The sequence below is a fragment of the Tetrahymena thermophila genome (assembly GCF_000189635.1).
Source record: "Tetrahymena thermophila SB210 genomic scaffold scf_8254697, whole genome shotgun sequence".
NCBI lineage: Eukaryota > Ciliophora > Oligohymenophorea > Hymenostomatida > Tetrahymenidae > Tetrahymena > Tetrahymena thermophila.
Genome location: NW_002476463.1, coordinates 391,342 through 411,714, shown reverse-complemented (window position 1 = coordinate 411,714; position 20,373 = coordinate 391,342). Strand labels below are relative to the sequence as shown.

Genomic DNA, 20,373 nt, shown 5'->3' with positions numbered 1-20,373 from the left:
CGTTTAAGATTATTGATTTATTTTCACATTAATGAAATATATTTTAAATTACAAATAAAAGGTTTACATATTTTAAAACTTTCGTGAATTCCATCAATTCCATGTATTAAGAAGGTTTATAGAGCTCAGTGTTAGAACTATCTGTACAGAATGAGTTTTTTAAATATAGTTCTAACGCATTTCAAAGAATAAAAAACATAAAGAGCTTAGTTTTTGTAGAAGTTTTAGGGATATGTGTTTTGGATTATTATTATTAATTTGGATTAAGGTTTACTATTTAAAATAAAACTTTTTGATGCAAAATATGCAATAAAGTAATATTGTATGCTATAATCTAATAGTATTTTTGCTTAGTTTTTAGAAATGTTATTTTTAGTTCTTTTGTTAATAGAGAGAGAATGAAATATAGAACAAATTATAATATAAATCAAAAATAATCTTGTAAAAATTATTATTAATAAATAAATAAAAACAAAGTATTTTGATTTAATATAACTCTTTTTATTATTAAATTAGTTAAACAAATACATAATTTTTATAATTCTTAAAAAAATTGAATTATTTTAAAAATGTAATTCGAGAGAGGAATTGAATATTTTTGAAACGCATATCAAATTATTTTTAATATTTAATGAGAAAATTCAATTAAAGAATGGAATTTAATTCTTGATGATTTATCATTATTGTTTTGCTAGAATTTCTATAAGTCAGGCTGAAAGTATTAATATTATATTTTCTTTTGCTTTGGATGATAATCGATTTTGATAGATGCAATAATTTAATGAGTTTGTACCTAATCTATTTTATATCAGCTAAGAAGAATATTCTTATAGGTGCTCCTTGATTTATGAAAAAAAGCCAGCTAGCTAGCTCAAAATTTTATTTATAATCTGAGCGTAAGCCAAAATTTTAGATTATATCAGAATTTATTAAAAATAAAGATGACAGTAAAATCAAAAAATTATCCAGAAATTAATTTTCCTCAGCCGTTCTAAAGAATTAAAAATAATGTCATTAAAAACAAACAACTTGTAAATTAAGCAGAAACCCACATGCACTCATACATACTGCATGTCTTTAAAATTCGTAACAATGAAATTAATTATTTATGAAATTAATTAATAATTAAAAAAATAAAATAAATAAAAAAATAAAGTTTAAAAATTTAAAATAAATCCAACCATAAATTTAACACTCTAAAAAGATTTGTATTATCATGTCTTCTTTACTTCTATCTTCTTGCTCTTCTTCTTCATCATCATCATCATCATCATCATCATCATCATCATCATCATCTTGCAAGGCTCCTTAATCGAAGAAAAAGGGTATTCTTGATATATAATATATTATGAATGCTTCTAAAGGTAGAGATGAATGGGAATCTATTGAATAAAATATTAATGACTGGCTCGATGAGTAAAACATATGCATTGTAGACCCCTTCTAAAAATAATAATAATATTATCAATCTTAAAAGCTATTTGCTTTTGAAGAAATTTAAAGGGAAGATAGTATGAGCTCTAGTAGCAGCAGCAATAGCTCATCCTAAGTTCTTTCTCCTTTATAAAACGGAAACAATCTTAAAGAATTCTCTCTTGAAATAAGATCAAATTTAATCCTTGAAAGAAGAGGCAAATTCAATTTTAGCAATTTCTTTTGAATCAATCATATTAAGAACTAACGAACTAACTACTGCATTATATAAATAAACGAACACATAATAAATTAATTCTAATCAATTCAAAACAAATCTAATTTAATTACTTTCTAATTCAAACAAAATCTTCTCACTGCTTTCTTATCCTTATATTAAATCTAATTAATAACTCTGTCTGTATTCATTATTATATAATATTTATTTTTACTTTGTAAAAATATAAATTAATACTTTCTTTAATCATCCCTAATTTAATTAAATAACTCTAAATTTCTATTTTAATAAATTTACTTTCCTTTCATTTTAACCTCAAAAATTTCAACCCATTTGACAAGTAAAACTTTCTTCCTAAATAAAAATAAAAAACTGAAAATTCCCACTCCATTAAAAGAATTCAAAAAGAAATAAATTTACTTTTATCTTTAAACAAATTTTGTGGGAAAAGAGGGACATTGAAAGAAGCTTTAAATAATATATGTTTAGTTATAGTAGAAAAATACAGAATACTTTGATGTGATTATTATTTATCAAAATAAGGTATTTGAACATCAAAATTAGGTCATTAGACCTAAAGATAGTATTAGTACATACCTATTGATAAATATTTAGTAATATTTAAGCTAATTAAATAAAAATTAAAACTCGTTTTTCTAATAAAAGATTTTTACGCATTAAAAATATTAAAATCAGTAATTAGTTAACCAGTTACCATAATTATAAATTTACTATCTAATTATTTTTTCATAGTTTTTTATCTAAAAATAGCAAAACTGCTCGCATATTTGAAGTCAGTAATACCATATTAATTTCATAGCAAACATATATGTATTTTAACAATAAGTGAAACATATATGAATTTTATAAAGGCTTCAGTCAATTGTTAATTAATTAATTAATTAATTAATAACTTGTATTTAACATCATAAATCACTGGAATAATTTTTTCTAGTTAAAACTGTAGACATTTCTATTACGATAATTGTAAGTGTCTGTAAATCTTTTTTGAATTACCTGAAAATAAAATACCATTAAAATTAATTAAACAATTTATATTCAGATTTATTGTTTAAAAATTTTGGGTTTAATCATGTGATTGAGGAGTGATAAAAGATTAAATTAACCAGATTTCAGAAATGAATATAGATTTGAGTTATTTTAAAGCTTTTACTAATTTACATGATAAAAGTATAGAATTCATTAAATTATAAAATTTATGAATGTACTATTTTTTTCCCTCCAAATTTATGTGTATTTAATAATATTTATGTCGGTATTTGCTACTCAAAACATATTTTGCATAAACAAATATTTATATGTACAATTTTATAATAATTAATCATGATTAATTTAAGACAAATTGAGAATAAGCTCAGTGTTAACGAATTTAAAATTTTTAAATAATAAATGGAATTACAGACAATCGATAGTCTATACATGAGACTTATATCTTTAATAAAAGACCTTTAAAATAACCCCAACAATCCAGAGGCGATAAAGCAAGAAAAAATAGCTCTACATTAACTCTTTTTCATATTTGGTCCATAAATGAGGAAAGCATTAATACTACTTGACTAAAAAGATATTTCTAAATATTAATGCGAAATAATGTAATAATGCATTCCTTTGATGAGTGTTTATAAGATCAACGAAAGATCAGAAAGTTTAGATAAGCAAAATAAGGCTTATCTTGTATTTATAAGCGAAAATGGAGCAAAATACTGCAATTGTGAAGATTATGTTAATAATATAGTTAGCGATTCAAACAACATTATTTGCAATCATATATTAGCAGCTCTGCTTAGTGAAGCCTATGCAGAATATAAGATTATAAAAGTTGATTTAAATTAGTATTTAAATTTATGTGCTGCATGCTGCTGAAAAATTTGTGAAACCATTTTATAATAATTGATTCATTTCGAATAAATAATTGATATTTATCTCATATGACTGATAATGCAATAAATATTAAGTCTTACAAATAAAAAAACATAAATGATAGAATAATCTAAATTGGATAAAAATAGAATATTTATTTAGAAAATGAAGATAATTCTAGTTGCCAGTTTAATTAAATTACATTTGATGATGTAATCATATTTTATTTATAATTTTAAAATAACCTCTCTACTACTCTCAATATTAATATATAAAATCATTTAGAATTAACTATAAAAGTGAAAATACATCTTAATTATTTTAAAAAATTTTGCTGGCAAATGAACAAATACTACAAACACTCAATTATATATATTTCATTATATTTATTATTTAGCTATTCATTTTTATTATAAAAAACAAAAATGAAGAAAGTTGCTTAAAATAATTAACCTACTAATTTTCTATATAAGTAACATATTAAATTTAGTTAATTCATTCTTCTTAGAATAGCTTACTCCATTTAAAGTAACAATGTTTATATCTAAGACGATGAAATAAGTTAGTTTTAATTTTTAAGTTAATTATTTGTTCAATTAATATATCAAATTTAAATCTTTAATTTAATTCCTATTTATGTTTAAATTGTATTGATAACTAACTCAATTTATTTAATTTTAAAAGACTCTTTTAATTGTAAAAGCAATAATATTATTGAGTGTATTTAATAGAAAATTTGATTCTAATATTTTTTTTATCATAAGAAAATCTTTATCCATGATACTTTAAGATAATTACCGAAATTATTCCTTAACAAAATCTGTCCTTTTTCTGAGAAATCGCTAAATTTAATAGTTATTTGCCCTCATTTTCTCAAAATTTATTCAATATTTTTTAAGGGAGAAATGATAAAAATTAAACAGTAGTAATCTTAATGATTTATTTTTAGATTGCTATTTTTTAAGCTGTTGTTTTTTACCTTAGAAAAAGTCTTAGAAAATTCGATTTATTTAGAAATTGTAAAAATTATAATTTTAGTTTATGTATTAAAATCCCACAAATTTTAAGAATTATAGAAGTAAAAACCAATTTATAAAAATTTGAAAGACTATTTAACATAATTACAAAGAGAACTTTATGTAATCTACTAAGTGAGTGGTTATAATTTTGAAAGGATCTTAGGAGAGATAAGTTCGGCAAGACTTATATAAAAAATTATTTTTCTTACAACTATTTATTATATAAAAATAAGTTTTTTAAAATTATGATCATAAATTTAACATATTTTGATCAACTCATTAATCAATTAAATTAAGATAAATAGTTGAGGGAACTAACTTAATTAATAGAGATAGAGAAATTTATTTTCAATAAATAATAAGATATATTTTGAGTAAAGTAATTACATAAATACTTGTTGTATAAAGTATATAAAGAGATAGAAAATATTAATAAAAATGTTTGACTGAAATAAAAATATTTTTTTGTAATATTGATTGGTTAACAAAGTAATTTTGTTAAGAAGAATATAAAAATGAAAATTCAAACAACGTATTATAAATAATCTTTATTTTCAGATAAGCGAATATAATCTCTGTTAATAAGTGAGTTTACACATTGTTTTACTGTTTATTAATCTGGCAAAAAAAGATGCTACTAAGATATTCTTGCTACCTCTTGATATAATTCTTAGTGTTCCATCTTTCTTCTGGATTTCATTATTTTTACAATTAGGCTTTCTACAACAAATTTTCTTTCAAGGCAGATCTACTCAAGGTTTTTCGAACTTTCAGTTTTGCTTGCTTCTTTCTTCATTACATTTACTTGCACTCTCATATTTTTATAACTAAATTGGTCATTATATTCAAAGTCTATATTGTTTTCAGATTTCAAAATTTTTAGTTACACAAGTGGCAGTAAGTGAAGCTATTTAGTTAGATAAAACGTTAAATAATTTAGAATAATAAATAAAAACTAAGACATAAAAGATTTATTTCCATAACTCACTGTGTACAAATTTTTTAGAGAATAATAAAATTAAATTGTTAGTTAAACTTAAGAACACTAATTGTAATTAAATTTTTTTATATTGTTTTTACAGTAATCGCATTTTTGGAAAAATTAAAATTTTTATTATTATTATTAAAACTGGTCAAGATTTAATTTATTTTATATTATAAATAGAAAATATGTTTATATTTGTTTTATATATGATAAGTAAGCTAAAATCTTAGAGCTCCTGCTTATAATAAATACATAGTAGATATTTAAAAAAATTGTATTATTATTAAATATATATTTGATATTCTTGTTTTTGTTCAAAAAATGATTTACTTTGTATTCTTCATATGGCATTTAGAGTAAAGCTGTGAGTTCTTGCTAAGTATATTTAATCTTGTTGTTAAATAAAAGTAATATAACCATTTAAACATTAGAAACCTAAAATTCTTTCTTTGAGTTATTGAAGCTGTAGTAACCTTTAACAATAGATTTTCCAACAGAATATATCCATTTCAATTTTCTACCCTTGAATTTAGATTTGTAATGTTTTTCAAATTCTGAGATATAAGGTTCAAGCTGATTAGGAATTTTGACTTAAGAAAATTAATTTAATTTATATGGCCAGTTACCACAAGTGAGAACTTTAATATCAAAATCTAAGGATTTATAGGCTGATTTTGTATTAAGATTCTTTATAAATAATTACTTAAATTCGTTATAGTATTCAAGAGATTGTTGCATATCTAAAAACATTGTCTCCATTTTTTTAGTATAAACTGTTCCACATTCTAGTTTGAATTTACTAATTATTTACTTTTCATTGTTTTCATCTAAACTTTTGTTGTAAAGTATTCTCTTTGCTAAGCTTTTCATGTAAATACTTGCAAAATAGTCTTTATTTCTTATCAAGCAAAATATTTCAAAGACGGAATTCAGCACTTCTTCAATTTATTGTTCAGATTTATTTTTGAAATCTTTTTGAAAAGCTTCATCAATATAACAATTTAGTTGCTCTGTAGGAAAATTACTGTCATTTAGAGAATCTTCAAATGATTTTTAAGTTTATCTTTTATTAGTTTATAGATTTAAATTTAATAAAAAAATGTTAATTTTATTCATTTTTAAGACATGAAGGAAAAATTTGTAAACAATTATTTAATTTGTCTCTGCCTAATATGAAAAAATAAATTCAAAATTTTATGCAAAAGTCTTTTAAAAGTAAAAAATATTATAAATTAAATTCAATATGTAAATGCTTTGATATCTATTTTTGTTTGATCATTAATATTATATTTTTATTTGTTTGAAATGTTTGATATTAAGTTAATTAATTACCTTTAAATTGTAAGTTGGTCATCTGTTTTTAGTAAAGAAAAAAAGGCCTCTTGCATAATATTGATAATTTTAAGCCTAAATAATATAATATCTTCTATATATTCTTTCACAGGTGTTGATTATCTTGCTGCTAATGCCGAAGTTTAATGAGCAACGTATTTATAAAATATATTAAGAAATATAGTGTATGATTCTTTTGTATTTTAGAAAAGCGTATGTGATTTTTTAATGATCACAACTTCGTCATTATCTAACCAATTGAATAATCCATTTTCTTAGTTATCTACAATTGCTTTTGCAAAATCATTTATATATTTCTAAAAGAATAGTGATTAGATCTTATTCTTAGATGTTTGATAAAAATAACTATGAACTCTTTTCTTTTCTTCTAAAAACCTTCTTTCTACAGCTATTATATAGTCTTTAGGAGATAACTAAAGTATTAATCTTTAACTCTCTTCAGAGAAATACTTTTCAGAGCAATCAAGATATCCTTTTTCAAAATACTTTTCATAAATAGTGAGTTCAGGGATATATTCATATTATATTTATCTAGAATATTAATTGCATTTTTGAATATTTGCTTTCATGCCAAGATCAACCTTTATTAAAATCAATATAAAATATTTTATTTAATGCTTAAAATCTTCATAAAGCTATTAAAAAATTTTTAAAAATACTTTCAGTAACAACTCAAAATAAATATATTTATTGTAATGTTTTTTAACAAATTTAAATTTTTAATCTAGAATTTAAATCAGTCATTCAAACTTATCAAAAATGAAGATTGAAAACTGTATTTGTAAAATTGATAATTGATAAAAAATAATAAATTATGTTAAATTAATTTTATTTACACTCATTTATATAATTTTTTAGATTAGTTATCCCTCTATATTTTCTCCTAATCTCTATTTGTCTATCATAGTCAATATTATTTCTAAAACTTTAGAATATATTTCTGATTTTTAAATGAAGAGTATTTATTAGAACACCTCATAACCTAAAACCAAAACGGGCTGCAAGTTTTTTGTAGTAACATAATTATTATCTAGATAAAGGAATATTCCTTTTAGAATGTTAATCATTTATTTATAATCTTACCACACTGCAACCATTTTTACCAAAATTTATTCTTCGCTATCATAATATCCTAAAGTATTCAGCATTTTAAGTGAATACTTTTCTAATAAGCTTTTTAATCTAGAATACGCTTAATCTCCATGCCCATAAAATGCTAAAATATATGCGTGATGATATAATTCCTAATACGATAATGTATGAGTCTTCTTTTCATAAATCATTTAAATAGCCTACTCTATAACATCCCAAGATTAAAGCGCTTTAGGATCCTTATAGACAAAACCTTATTTTTACTATTATTGTTAAGCTTGCTATTATTAAGGGATTTACCCTTATGATGTAACACTCCCCTTTATATTAATGCTCTTTCCTTCTGTGTTTTCCTTATTCATAAAAGTTTTACTACTCATTTTTAAGATTTAAAAAAATTTAATTCTTATTTAAAATAAGATAATAATTATATTATTATTGATTTTAATAAATCTGACAATATTTCTTCTATCAATATTTAAATGTTATTATAATATACTAATATTCTTTAATTGGATCAGCAAATAGAAACAAAATTTAAATCCTATTAATCCAATATGTAATAGATTTTTTTAAGAATAGTTAAGTATTTTAATTTTTTTGCCATTTATTGTAATATAAAATTAAAAAATTTATTTTTTATGTAAATTAAATAATTTATTTTTTTAAATAAATCTAATAAAGAATGTATTATTTTTTAAAATATTCTTAAATAAATTGTAAAGTAGAACTATTTCTTAAAGTTAAAAAAGCAAAAATACTATTTAAAATTTATAAATAATTTAAGAATAAATTTAGTATTTTTCTCAATCTTCTTTAAAAAATAGATTTTTTAATTTATGAAATCTCAATTTTAATTTAATTTAATATTAAGATTTGGAATTTTTAATATTTAAAAGAGAAATATATTGATTGATACACATAAATGTTAGAAACAAATTAAATGTATTAATTCAAAATTTAGTTTATGATAATATAAATAATAAAATGGAATTATTTTTTTAGTTTAAATGTTGTCTAGAGTAAAATTAATTATGGATGTATTTTGTATAATTAGATTGTTAGATTTTCAGAGTGAAATTTTCATTGCATAGAGCATTAAAATAAAGTTTAATTTGCTTTGAATATCATGCCTTCGTATATTTCTTTCTCCTCAGCTAAATATAGCCAAGTGCCATTAGTAGATGCTCTTTTTTGTGAACCATCTATCAGATACCAGCCTTCGTTAGGTTTGAAAACAATACGGCATTATATTTTTGAGAGAAGATGATCATCGAAATGAAGAGTGCATTGCTCTTTGTTTCTACCAATAGTTGCAAATGTCTCTTTTTGAGGATCCAGAACACATGATTCTCCATTGCAAGGCCCACCAAAAAATTTAAGACGAATACATATTTTATTGATACTTTCATTTACAAAATCAACACTTTAATTTAAAGATGTAAGTTGATTGTTTTAAAGCTAGATTTGATTTTGATTATTTTAGGTATTTTTATTATTATTAGAAATATTTTGTGATATTAAAAAGGATTAATTATTTTTTAATTGTGAGTTGTTAGAAGGATGTTGCTACTAAGTTGTGTTGCTACTCTTGTTAATAGTGGAAGCATCCAAAACTGTGTTATCTTGGTTTAATGTAAAATTAATCACTACAAATATTAGTCCTATATTGAGCAAGTGATTATCTTTTAAAAGGAGAGGACCATCAAGCTTGTAAAAGCATCCAAACCCTATTCCCAAATCCTTTATTTTGTAAGAGTTAGAAGTACGATCATAATATATTTAAAAATGTCTCCCTCTATGTCTTTTACTTATTTCAGGATCTGGTGAAGGTATTACAAAGTCATTCACGATTTCTCCATTTTTATTTACTTTATTTTTTTTCTCTTCAAGAATAAACTAATTTTTGTTATTTTTGAAATTTTCTGTTTTAATATTTAAATTTATTTTATTTGATTATGGATTTACACTTTTATTTATATATTTTGAGTCTTTTAATTCTTCCTTTTTCATTTAATTTGATTACTGTTGTTTAGTGATTAAATTTTTCTTGAATCCATCACCTGTAGTTTTATTTACATTGTTGTTATTTATTTGGTTTTATTTTTTTGCTAAAGATCCATTTTATTTTTATTAACCATTTTTATTCATTTAGAGAGGGTTATTCTCTTTTTCTTCTTCCTCTTCGAAAGAAATATCTACATCTTTTTAATTTTTTTACTTTAAACTGCCTCTTAAATTATTAAATTTCTGTTAAGCAGACACAGATGATGATTATTTTAAATTGTTTTTTGAATTTAACCCGCTTTTTTATTGCTGTTAGCTTTGAAGATTGCTTTTTGGAAATGAAGATTGATTTTTTTATTACAAGAATTGCTATTTATTTTAAATATTATTCTGCTAATTATTATCTTAATCATCATAGATGTCATCTAAAATTTAATTAGATGCAGCCTAGTCAAAAGTATGGTCGTCTTCTTCCATTTCATCTTCATTGCTACTTGAGCTACTATAAGAAGAGAAGTTATCAAACTATCCTTAGTTGATATTGTCTATGTTACGACATCTCTTTTTGCATCCAAAAAACGTCATCCCATCAAGCTCCTTTCTAAGAGAATTCTCTAATCCTTGGGCATTTATGTAAAGTAGACTTCCCTTTGATAAAGTGCTGGAAGATATAATTTTTAACTATAAAACTTTTGCAAAATGAACTATTTCTGATAACTCTTTTTTAATCTTTTTAGTAGATGTCACTTCATTTAATCTTTTAGTAGTAGAATGTATGATACTATTCTCCATTATAATCCTGTCATTGTTTGAAATCTTTCTCAAATGATTTGCTAATTCTTGATTTTGCATATTCTTCTTCTTTTTAGTGCTACTTTTATCATTCCCTGTCTAAAATTATTGGGTAGAGCCTAAGTGTTAGTCCTATTATATTTATTACTGCTACTAAATAAGTATTTTATGCTACTCCTCAAGCTATTTTTACTACTGCTCACTTAAAGCAACTCCATTCTAACTTTAAATCTAAGCAGGCCTTTTTAAAGATTAATTTTGGTTGAGTTGGTATTCACTCACCTCAACTTCCGTTTATTAACAATCTGCCGTTGTTCCACAACAATTAGTGCTACCATTCTATCCCATATTTATTGCTAATTAAATATAGTTTAGGATCTCTACAATTGTATTTCTAAATTTACTTATTCTACTTTAAGATATAGATTTAACTTTTGATATAGATAAATAAACGTGTTAAGCTTTTATAGTATTGTAGTTTAGCTAAAAGAAAGTCAAGGAGACAGACCTATTTATTTTTGAATTTCTCAAATGTATTAGTATTATTTAATTTATCAGCCTATCACCTAAAAATTTTTTACATTCAAAAATTGATATCTTTGTTTGATAAATACCAATATTTATACTTAAATTAATTGCTTTGTCATTTAATTTTTTAATTGAATTAGTTTAACTTGAACAACCAAGCAACTAACTTAATTAATTATCAATCAAATTCTTATTTGCACATTTGAATGATAATGATTAATCGTAAAATAAAGTTGTTAATTTTATTCGTGTTATGTTTGTCATTTAATTTTTCCATTTTAAATTTTCATTCTTTTTAAATTTGATTAATTTTAATATGATTTAAATTTTACTCAAAAAGATATTAATCTATCTATAATAAATCAATCAAATAAATATTTTCAAAATTTTAGAGCTCTATTTATTTATTTATTTATAAAATTTTAATACATTTATTAAAATATATTTCTTCAAATCTTTTAAGTTTGTTGTTTATTAAAAAATTTTTACAAGTTTATATTAATAATAGCTAAATAACTCTCTTTAATTTATAAATATAGATTATTTTAAAATCAATTAAATTAAATTTAATATTTCTAAATTCTTTTTAAAGATCTAAAAAATGATTTTTTTGTTTTGTAAAAAGAGTATAAATTATATTAAATATGAATTTTAAGGCTTTTCTTTAAAATGATGTTTTTTTAAAGAGGTTAATATGTCTTTAACTAGTTTTTAATATTTTAAATTTTATAAAAAAAACAATAATTCTTAAAATTATTTTTTGAAAAGCTACACTCAAAAATTAAATTAAGTATTTATAGATCATCTATCTTGAAAGAATATTTTTAAAATTTTGAGTTAACCATTAAACAAATTCGATTATTAATTGAAATAGTACTTCATGTACAAGAATCTTTGAATGCATAAAAAAAAAATAAAGCCATTCAGAAACACAAACAATTACTAATTTCCAAAGAGAGGATTCATTGTTTTAATCTTTTAGATTGAATAAATTTCAAATTTTTAAAAAAGAAAAAAAATAAAAAAATAAAATAAAAAAGAAATAATAAAGGTATTTGCTTTAATTTTATAAAGTAAAGAAATGAAACTTGCTTATTTTGGAAATATCATTCCACCAGTTGATGGAATGCAAAAGATTTCATCAGTAGCATGGTCTCCTAATTAGCATGGGCCAAAAAAACTCGCAGTTTGCACAGCTGAAAGAGTAAGATTTAAAATATTTCATTTTTAAAACGATTTGTAAACAAAATTTCCATACTTTTTCCATAGGTGCTTTGTTATTTTTCTTTTTAAGTTAGGTTTCTACTTAATTTTCATATACAAAGAAAGCACTTAAAACTGCTTTATTCTTTTAACAATAGCAAATAATCTAAGCTAAAAGGAATTCAAACCATTAAATAATTAGCGATTAAAAGATTTAAAACATGATTAATTTTATTATGAATGTTTAATTTATAGAATTTTTTTATAAATAAAGGTAGTTCATTTGTTTGATGAGCAAGGATAGCGTAGAGATAAGTTTATGACAAAACCATCAGACAAGGTATTTATTTATTCACAAAAATAAAAAAAGGAATTCAATAATGACAATTAAAATAAATCCAAATGGATTTTTATTAGTATAATTGCATCAGCTAATAGCCATAAAATATTTTAAGATTGATTAGATAAAGTTGAATGAAAATATGTTTAATTTTCTTTGAGTTTTTAAAATTTTAAATTTATAGCGTTTCAATCTAATAAAAAAAATAATTAAAAATATTTAGGGTTAAAAGTCATATGTTGTTAGAGCAGTAGCTTTTTCTCCAGATAGTGAAAAGGTAGCAGTCGCATAATCAGATAATATAGTTTTTGTCTATAAGATTGGCAAGGAATGGGGTGAAAAAAAATCTATTTGTAATAAATTCCCAACTTCTTCCTCAGTAACATGTCTTTGCTGGCCTCATGAACGTGCAGGAGAAGTTATTTTTGGTTTGGCTGAAGGTAAAGTCAAATCCGGTATCCTTCGTTCAAACAAAGTAATCAACTTAATTTATCAAAAGGCGTGAAGCATTTATTCAATTTTTGTTTATAACAACAGTCATAAGTAATGTATTCAACTGATAGTTATGTTGTTAGCTTAGCAGCATGTAAAGACGGAGAAAATTTTGTAAGCGGTCACTTAGATGGTACAATCTACGCATTTGGAAAAAAAATTGTAGTTCATCATTCAATCCCATATGCTTTAGGCTGGGGAGAACATGTTGTCGCTGCTGGTAATGATGGAAAGGTTTCTTTTTACGATGCTTATGGCAATCATATTTAACGTTTTGATTATACAAATGATGATAAAATAAGAGAATTCACTATAGCCGCATTCAACCCATCTGGCGACACAGTTGTTTTAGGCAACTTCAATAGGTAAAACATGAATTAAAATGCTATTTTAAACAGCAAAAAAAGAATTCTATTTTAAATTGATAATATATTGGATGAAAGAAAATAAGACAGCTTAAGGAGAATAATATTTTTATATAGAAGAAAGATTTAATTAGGAAGTGACTATTTAAAAATTATTTGAAATCAAAATAATAAAAAATCATCATCATCATTATCTAACAAATATTAATAAATACTAACTAAATCATCATTTTAAGTTATTCTTATTAATCAATTATTTCAATGCAAATAAATTATTTGAATGCTTGTTTCACTTTTTCTTTCTTTTATTCATTTTTTTTTTTTTGAATTGTAAATCAATTATATTTTTATATGTTAGATTTTATATCTATCATTACAACTCCAGAAGAAGTCTCTGGGAAGAAATTGGTGTTAAATAAATTGAAAATTATTATACTGTTACAGCTCTTGCATGGAAAAACGATGGTTCTAAATTAGTAACTGGTTCTCTTTGCGGAAGTGTTGATTGGTACAATGCCTCATTTAAAATGATTAATTATAAGGGAAAGTTTGAGTTGAATTATGTGTCTCCTTCATAAATTGTAGTCAAAACATTATCATCTGGTAGAAAATCTGTTGTTAGAAGTGCCTAAGGTGCTGAAATTACCAAAATCAACATTTTCTAGGACCGTTTTGCAGTTGGTAATACTTATGATACTATCATAGTAGCTGATTTAGAAGTTGATAAATGCTCAGAAATTCCATGGAGAAATGATGGTAAAGAAAAGTATGACTTTTCAAATCCAGGAGTCTGCATGGTTTTTAGCAGTGGAGAATTGACTTTGATCGAATATGGAAACAATGAACCTCTTGGTAACTGCAGAACTGAGCACATGAAAACTAATTTAATTTCTGCTAGATTAAACTACCACAGTGTGAAATAAACTAAAATGATTGCTTATCTCTTAGATTTGCAAACCATTTACATTTAAGATCTCATGAGTAACTCAAATATTGGTTAGATTCTTCATGATTCGAAAATTGATTTCTTAGAACTTAACACTCATGCTAATAAGCTCTTGTTTAGAGACAAGAGAAGATAACTCTACCTTTATAATATCAAAACTTAAACTAAAAATACTCTTCTCAGTTACTGTAGTTATGCTTAGTGGGTTCCTGAATCAGATGTAGTTGTTGCTTAAAACAGATAAAACCTATGTGTTTGGTATTCAATTGAAAATCCAGATAAAGTCACAATCTATAACATTAAGGGAGAAGTTGAGTCTATTGAAAGAAATGGAGGTATAAAATGAATAAATAAATAAATAAAATTGAATATTTGTTAAAGAAAAATATTTGTATTAATAGGTAAGACTGATGTGATGGTAAATGAAGGAAATAATGTAGTTCCTTACAGCTTAGATGAATCTCTTATTAACTTTGGTTTTGCAATTGAATCAGGAGATCTTGAAAAAGCAGCTACAATTCTTGACCCATTAGAGATGAATGCTGACACAGAAGCTAACTGGAAAACATTATCTAAGTTAGCTCTTGAAGAGTAAAATATTATAGTTGCTGAGCACTGTTATGCTTCTTTAGGTGATATTTGCAAGGCTTCTTATTTAAGAAAGATTTCTAAGCTTGCCAGAGAAAGTGAAGAAGGTATCAATTACTACAAGGCTCAAGCTAAGCTTGCCATCCTCGATAAACAATTCCACAGAGCTGAAGCTATTTTATTAGATCATGAAGAGGTTGAAGAAGCTATGGAAATGTATTAGGAACTCCATAAATGGGATGAATCAATTAAGATTGCTGAAAAGAAAAACCATCCTTAGGTTAGAGAACTCAAGGAAAATTATTACACTTGGCTTCTAAAGACAAAGTAGGAAGCTAAGGTATAGTTTAAATTTTACAAGTTCTAATATTTTATTTAATTTTTAATTTTAAAAAGGCTGCTGAAGTTAAGGAAAATGAAAGAGATTTTAACAAGGCTGTCTAGCTCTACTTACAAGGTAATCTTCCAGCTAAAGCTGCTAATGTAGTGTTTACATATGATCACTCTTTCCCTTAGGACATTCTCGAAAATATTGCTGTAGCTCTCAAAAACGCAGGAATGTATGAAAGAGCTGGTGAATTCTATGAATAAATGGAATAATATCCTAAAGCTCTCTAAATGTACCGTGAAGGAAATTCTTACAAAAAAGCAATCGATCTTGCTAAAAGAGTTCAACCAAATTTAGTGTAAAAATTATTAAAATTCTATTTGAAATTCAATTTAAATTAAAAAGATTAAATTAATAAACGAGGAAAATAAAATATAAATTAATAAATCAAATATTTTAATTAATTAAAGAAATTTTATTTATTAATTTTCAAATCAAATTTCTCTATTTCACAAATGTTATTAATTTTTAATTATATATATAGCCGTGAATTAGAAGAGAGGTGTGGTGATTGGTTAGTTAGCTAAAAGTAAACTGAAAGTGCTGTTAATCATTATATTGAAGCTGGATCTTTCTAAAAGGCCATTGAAGCTAGTATCAATTCAAGATAATGGAGCAAGGCAATCTAACTTTTATAACATTAAAGTCCTGAAATGGCTCGTCCTTTTTATAGACAAATTGCTAAGCATTATGCTGATGTTCGTCAATATGATTTTGGTGAGAAATATTATTTGAAGGCTGGCTTAGCTGTTGAAGCTTTTGAAATGTATGCCAAGGCTTCAAAATGGGAGCATGCCTTACGTGTTGCTCGTGAAAATCTCCCTGAAACTGAAATTGTCTAATTATATGTTAAATAGGCTATCAAATTCTAGGAACAAAACCTCTATAAGGAAGCTGAAAAACTCTACTGCTAAGTAGATGAGTATGATCGTGCTATTGATATGTATTAAAGAAGTGAGTAGTATGAATCTATGCTTCGTTTAGTAGCTAAATATAGACCTAAATAATTAAGAGATACTCATTTATAAATTGGTCAAAGATTATAGCGTGCTGGAAACTTGAAATAAGCAGAACATCACTATATTGAAGCTGGTGCTTGGCATGCTGCTGTTGACATGTATCAATCTAATGGAAATTGGGAAGATGCTGTCAGATGCTGCAAGCTTTATGGATCTGATAAGGAAACATGTGAACTTGCTAAATAATGGGCAGAAACTTTGGGTCCTGATGCTGGTATGAAAATTCTTTTAAAATACAATTTAATCGATGCTGTCATTGAATATCTTTGTGATAGAAAGGAATTCGATGAAGCTTTTAGAATGGCTCAAAAGGCTATCCATAAAAAGCCTGATGTTCACCTCAAATATGCATTTGAACTTGAAGATAACAAAAGGTATTTATTTATTTATTTATTTTAATATTTTTGAGAAAATTTTTATTTAATAAAATCAAATATTTAGATATAAGGAAGCTGAAGAACACTTTATTAAGGCAGGTAAACCTGAAGAAGCTATTAATATGTATGAGCATTTGAGTGATTTCTAAGCTGCATTATAGGTAGCAAAAGTACACTAAAAATAGAGTATAAGCATGATTCTTATGAATTAAGCTCGTACTTTCATTGAAAAAAGAGAATATAAGAAGGCTGAAAACTGCTTTATCCAGGCTAAGAAACCAGAATTAGCAGTTAAAATGTACAAGGATATTTAAAATTGGTAAGAAGCCTTCAGAGTAGCCAAAAAGGAAGCTCCTCATTTAGTTTCAGAACTTACTTCTTAACATTAATAAGTTGGTAGAGGAGGAGCTATGACTGGTGAAGACTATATCTAAAATGCTAGAGTATCTGAAGATAGCAGAGATTACAACAAGGCAATAGATTCTTACCTCAATGTTACTCCTGAAAATTGTGATGAAAATACAGTTGTAATAATAAAAAAATTAAATTTAAGAAGAATTTTTTAAGATTTTTAAATATAATTTATTTAGGTAGCAGTCTGGAATAAAGCTATATAAATTGCCTAAACTTATGTTAAGGAAAGATTGCAAGAAGTTGTCTTAATTGTTGCAAAGGGATTATAAAATTTAAATAAAGCTGATTAGGCTGCTGATATTTATGAAAACTTTGGATTCTACTAAGAAGCTTCATAACTTTATCTTGAATTAAGAAATTATGCCAAAGCTAAATAATGTGCCTAATAAGTCAATAATCCTAGTGTAATTTTTATTTTTGGTGCAGAAATAATTTATTTAAACAAATTTAAAAAAAAAATAATTAAAGTTCTAGTAGAAGATGATAGCACGTATCTAATAACTTCAAATGACTGAATAATAAAACACAGGAGATACTAGAGGTATGATTGAAGGTGGTCATGTTGACTAAGCTATAGAAATGATGATTTAAAAAGGAGGTAACAAAATTATTTGATTTTAAAATTATAAATTAAAAAAAATTAATTTCTAATAGTTCTAACAAAAAAATTTTGTTTTCTTAAATTTTAAGTTTAATAAGATAAATGTTCTGCATACAATTAACATGAATATGAAATAATAATTTTATTCAATAAATTAGCTTTTTTATTTATTTAAATAAAAAAATGCCAAACATTTTACAGAAAATAACATGAAATGTTTTAAGGCTTAAAATATTATTTTTAATTAATTACAAAATTTATAAATTAAATATTATGATTTTTAAACATAGATTGGAGATAGGCATTAGACACAGCTCAAAATCAGGGTGCAGAAATACTAGCCAAGATAATGAGACGCTATGTCAAATTTACTATGGAAAGTGGTAAATTTGGTGAAACTATTGAAGCCTATGCTCACTACGGCATGCAGTTGATTCCTGAAAACTTTAAGCATTACATTAACCTTTGCTTAGAAATATTTGTTGAGTGCGATCCTAAAGAAATCAACAGCTTGCGTACTGCTTTATATAACTTTTACAAACTCTTATAAGGCTCTAAAGTAGACTAGTCTCAAGAAGGAAGATAATTCTAAAGGTACTTAACCATAGCACACTTAGCAAACCTAAAGAATGTTTATGAAAAGAAAAATATGAGTGCTCTTTATGCTAGAACTTCAATTTCAATGCTTAGATACGGAGATCTTATTCGTATGGATAAATTGTTCTATGATGCAGGTGTTGCTTGCAAAAAATAAGTAAAAATTTTAAATAAATATTAAATTAAATTGATATTATATTATATTTTTCATTATCAAAATATTTAAGAAGTAACAAAACGACTTTATAATTTTCTTCATAAAATGTTTTAAATTTCTTTATCTTTTACAATATTAATAAATATCTTAATGAATAGAACTGGCTCACATATGCATTCGTCATCTTAAATAGATACTTAGATATCTTTGAAGTCATAGAAGATCCTAACAGTGCTGATACTGGAGATAACTAAGTCTTCTTAAATACTGATATTCCATCTCCTTATTAAGTAGAACTCATTCCTGAAAAGAACCTAGTAGACTCAAATCAAATTGAAGGAATACGTAATTGGATTTTGGAAGTTAGTTGCAATTCTAAAATAGAAAAGGACTTACCTATCCGTAGTTGTGAAAGCTGCAGAACTTAAATATATGAAGGATGCCAAACATGTCCTAAATGTAAAACTGAGGCTGAAGTTTGTATCCTAACAGGATAACCTCTTTTAAAGGGAACATTCGTTAACTGTAGAAGTTGCGGAAAAGGAGGTCTCAAAGAATATTGGTCGATGTACTTATAAAACTTTGCAAACTGTCCTTGGTGCAATAATCCCCCAAATTGAATAAAATAAAAAACAAATTCAAATTAATTAGCAATTGGATTTTAAATATCTATATCTATATATCTATCTATATATAAATAAATATATATAAAAATAACTAAACACAAACCATACCATAAAATAATTTATTATAAAAATAACTTTAAAATTTATAAAAATAAATTCTTATTATGTCACTAGTTAAGTTATAAGATAAATCAAAAGCAAATTTTTATGTCAATTTCTTTGAAATTTGCTTTTTATAAAAATGAGAGAATGAGTAATTAGTAACCTAAAAAAATATATTTTTCCCATCTAATTAATTTACTCAATTTTGAATACTATTTCCATTGGGATATGGATAATTAATTAAGATCCTTCAGTATATTAATGAATTTATATTATTTTCAATCTTTAAAGCTGCATTAAATTTTCCTTTGTAAAGTGATAAAGGTTTGATGTTGAGAGGATATATTTAAATAATTCATTTAAATAAATAATTATTTAAATAAAAAACTATCATAAAACGTTTATAATATAGTTAAATATAATTAAAATCAGTAAAATTTGTAATAAAAATATTGAAATTCTTATAAATTCACTTATAATAGTTATTTTATTTGTTAATTTTGACTTTGTAAATTAATAATCATTGTTTTATAAAGTACTGTAAATAAGTAAATTGATACGTCATTGTATTTAATTCATTTGAAATATCATTTGTCTTTATATTATTTTTTTTTCAAAGATTCAATTTGTTCAATGTAATTTATTTCATGATAATATTTGATAGTTATTTTCTCTATTAATACTGAAAACAAAAAGTATGCCTAGTAATAAATAAACTTTAATGAATTTATATTTTAAATCTGTAAATCTGTATTAATTTCTCCTTTGTAAAGTGATAAATATTTGATATAGAAAGGATATATTTAAATAATTCTTAAAAATAAATATGATTTAAGTAAAATACTATCAT

The 20,373-nt window shown here is 24.0% G+C and overlaps 5 protein-coding genes across 5 annotated transcripts; 3 read left to right on the top strand and 2 right to left on the bottom strand. All coding sequences in view use genetic code 6, as the record gives it.

Moving 5' to 3' along the window:
• Nucleotides 1–1,111: 1,111 nt before the first annotated feature.
• Nucleotides 1,112–1,660, top strand: TTHERM_00089200 (hypothetical protein; the record flags this gene model as incomplete). The annotated part of the gene is made up of 1 exon (XM_001012770.2): nucleotides 1,112–1,660. Exon 1 carries the CDS (start codon nucleotides 1,217–1,219, stop codon nucleotides 1,658–1,660), a length of 444 nt encoding a protein of 147 aa, XP_001012770.1. The 5' UTR covers nucleotides 1,112–1,216.
• A 1,277-nt stretch (nucleotides 1,661–2,937) lies between these two features.
• On the top strand, nucleotides 2,938–4,198 carry TTHERM_00089210 (SWIM zinc finger protein). The gene has a single exon (XM_001012771.3). The coding sequence runs from the start codon at nucleotides 2,996–2,998 to the stop codon at nucleotides 3,533–3,535; it is 540 nt and encodes a 179-aa protein (XP_001012771.1). The 5' UTR covers nucleotides 2,938–2,995; the 3' UTR covers nucleotides 3,536–4,198.
• Nucleotides 4,199–5,074: 876 nt separating this feature from the next.
• On the bottom strand, nucleotides 5,075–8,361 carry TTHERM_00089220 (cullin family protein; the record flags this gene model as incomplete). The annotated part of the gene is made up of 4 exons (XM_001012772.3): nucleotides 5,075–5,458; nucleotides 5,867–6,599; nucleotides 6,869–7,470; nucleotides 7,726–8,361. 4 exons carry the CDS (start codon nucleotides 8,359–8,361, stop codon nucleotides 5,075–5,077), a joined length of 2,355 nt encoding a protein of 784 aa, XP_001012772.1.
• Nucleotides 8,362–9,064: 703 nt separating this feature from the next.
• TTHERM_00089230 (FHA domain protein) lies at nucleotides 9,065–11,356 on the bottom strand (the record flags this gene model as incomplete). Its single annotated transcript, XM_001012773.2, has 1 exon — nucleotides 9,065–11,356. The coding sequence occupies exon 1, from the start codon at nucleotides 11,126–11,128 to the stop codon at nucleotides 9,065–9,067; it is 2,064 nt and encodes a 687-aa protein (XP_001012773.1). The 5' UTR covers nucleotides 11,129–11,356.
• Nucleotides 11,357–12,206: 850 nt separating this feature from the next.
• On the top strand, nucleotides 12,207–19,415 carry TTHERM_00089240 (intraflagellar transporter, putative; the record flags this gene model as incomplete). Its single annotated transcript, XM_001012774.2, has 13 exons — nucleotides 12,207–12,512; nucleotides 12,786–12,851; nucleotides 13,075–13,326; nucleotides 13,389–13,708; nucleotides 14,067–14,989; nucleotides 15,056–15,582; nucleotides 15,639–15,928; nucleotides 16,115–17,023; nucleotides 17,091–17,553; nucleotides 17,617–17,844; nucleotides 17,909–18,038; nucleotides 18,332–18,795; nucleotides 18,954–19,415. The coding sequence occupies 13 exons, from the start codon at nucleotides 12,207–12,209 to the stop codon at nucleotides 19,413–19,415; spliced, it is 5,340 nt and encodes a 1,779-aa protein (XP_001012774.2).
• Between the last annotated feature and the right edge of the window lie 958 nt (nucleotides 19,416–20,373).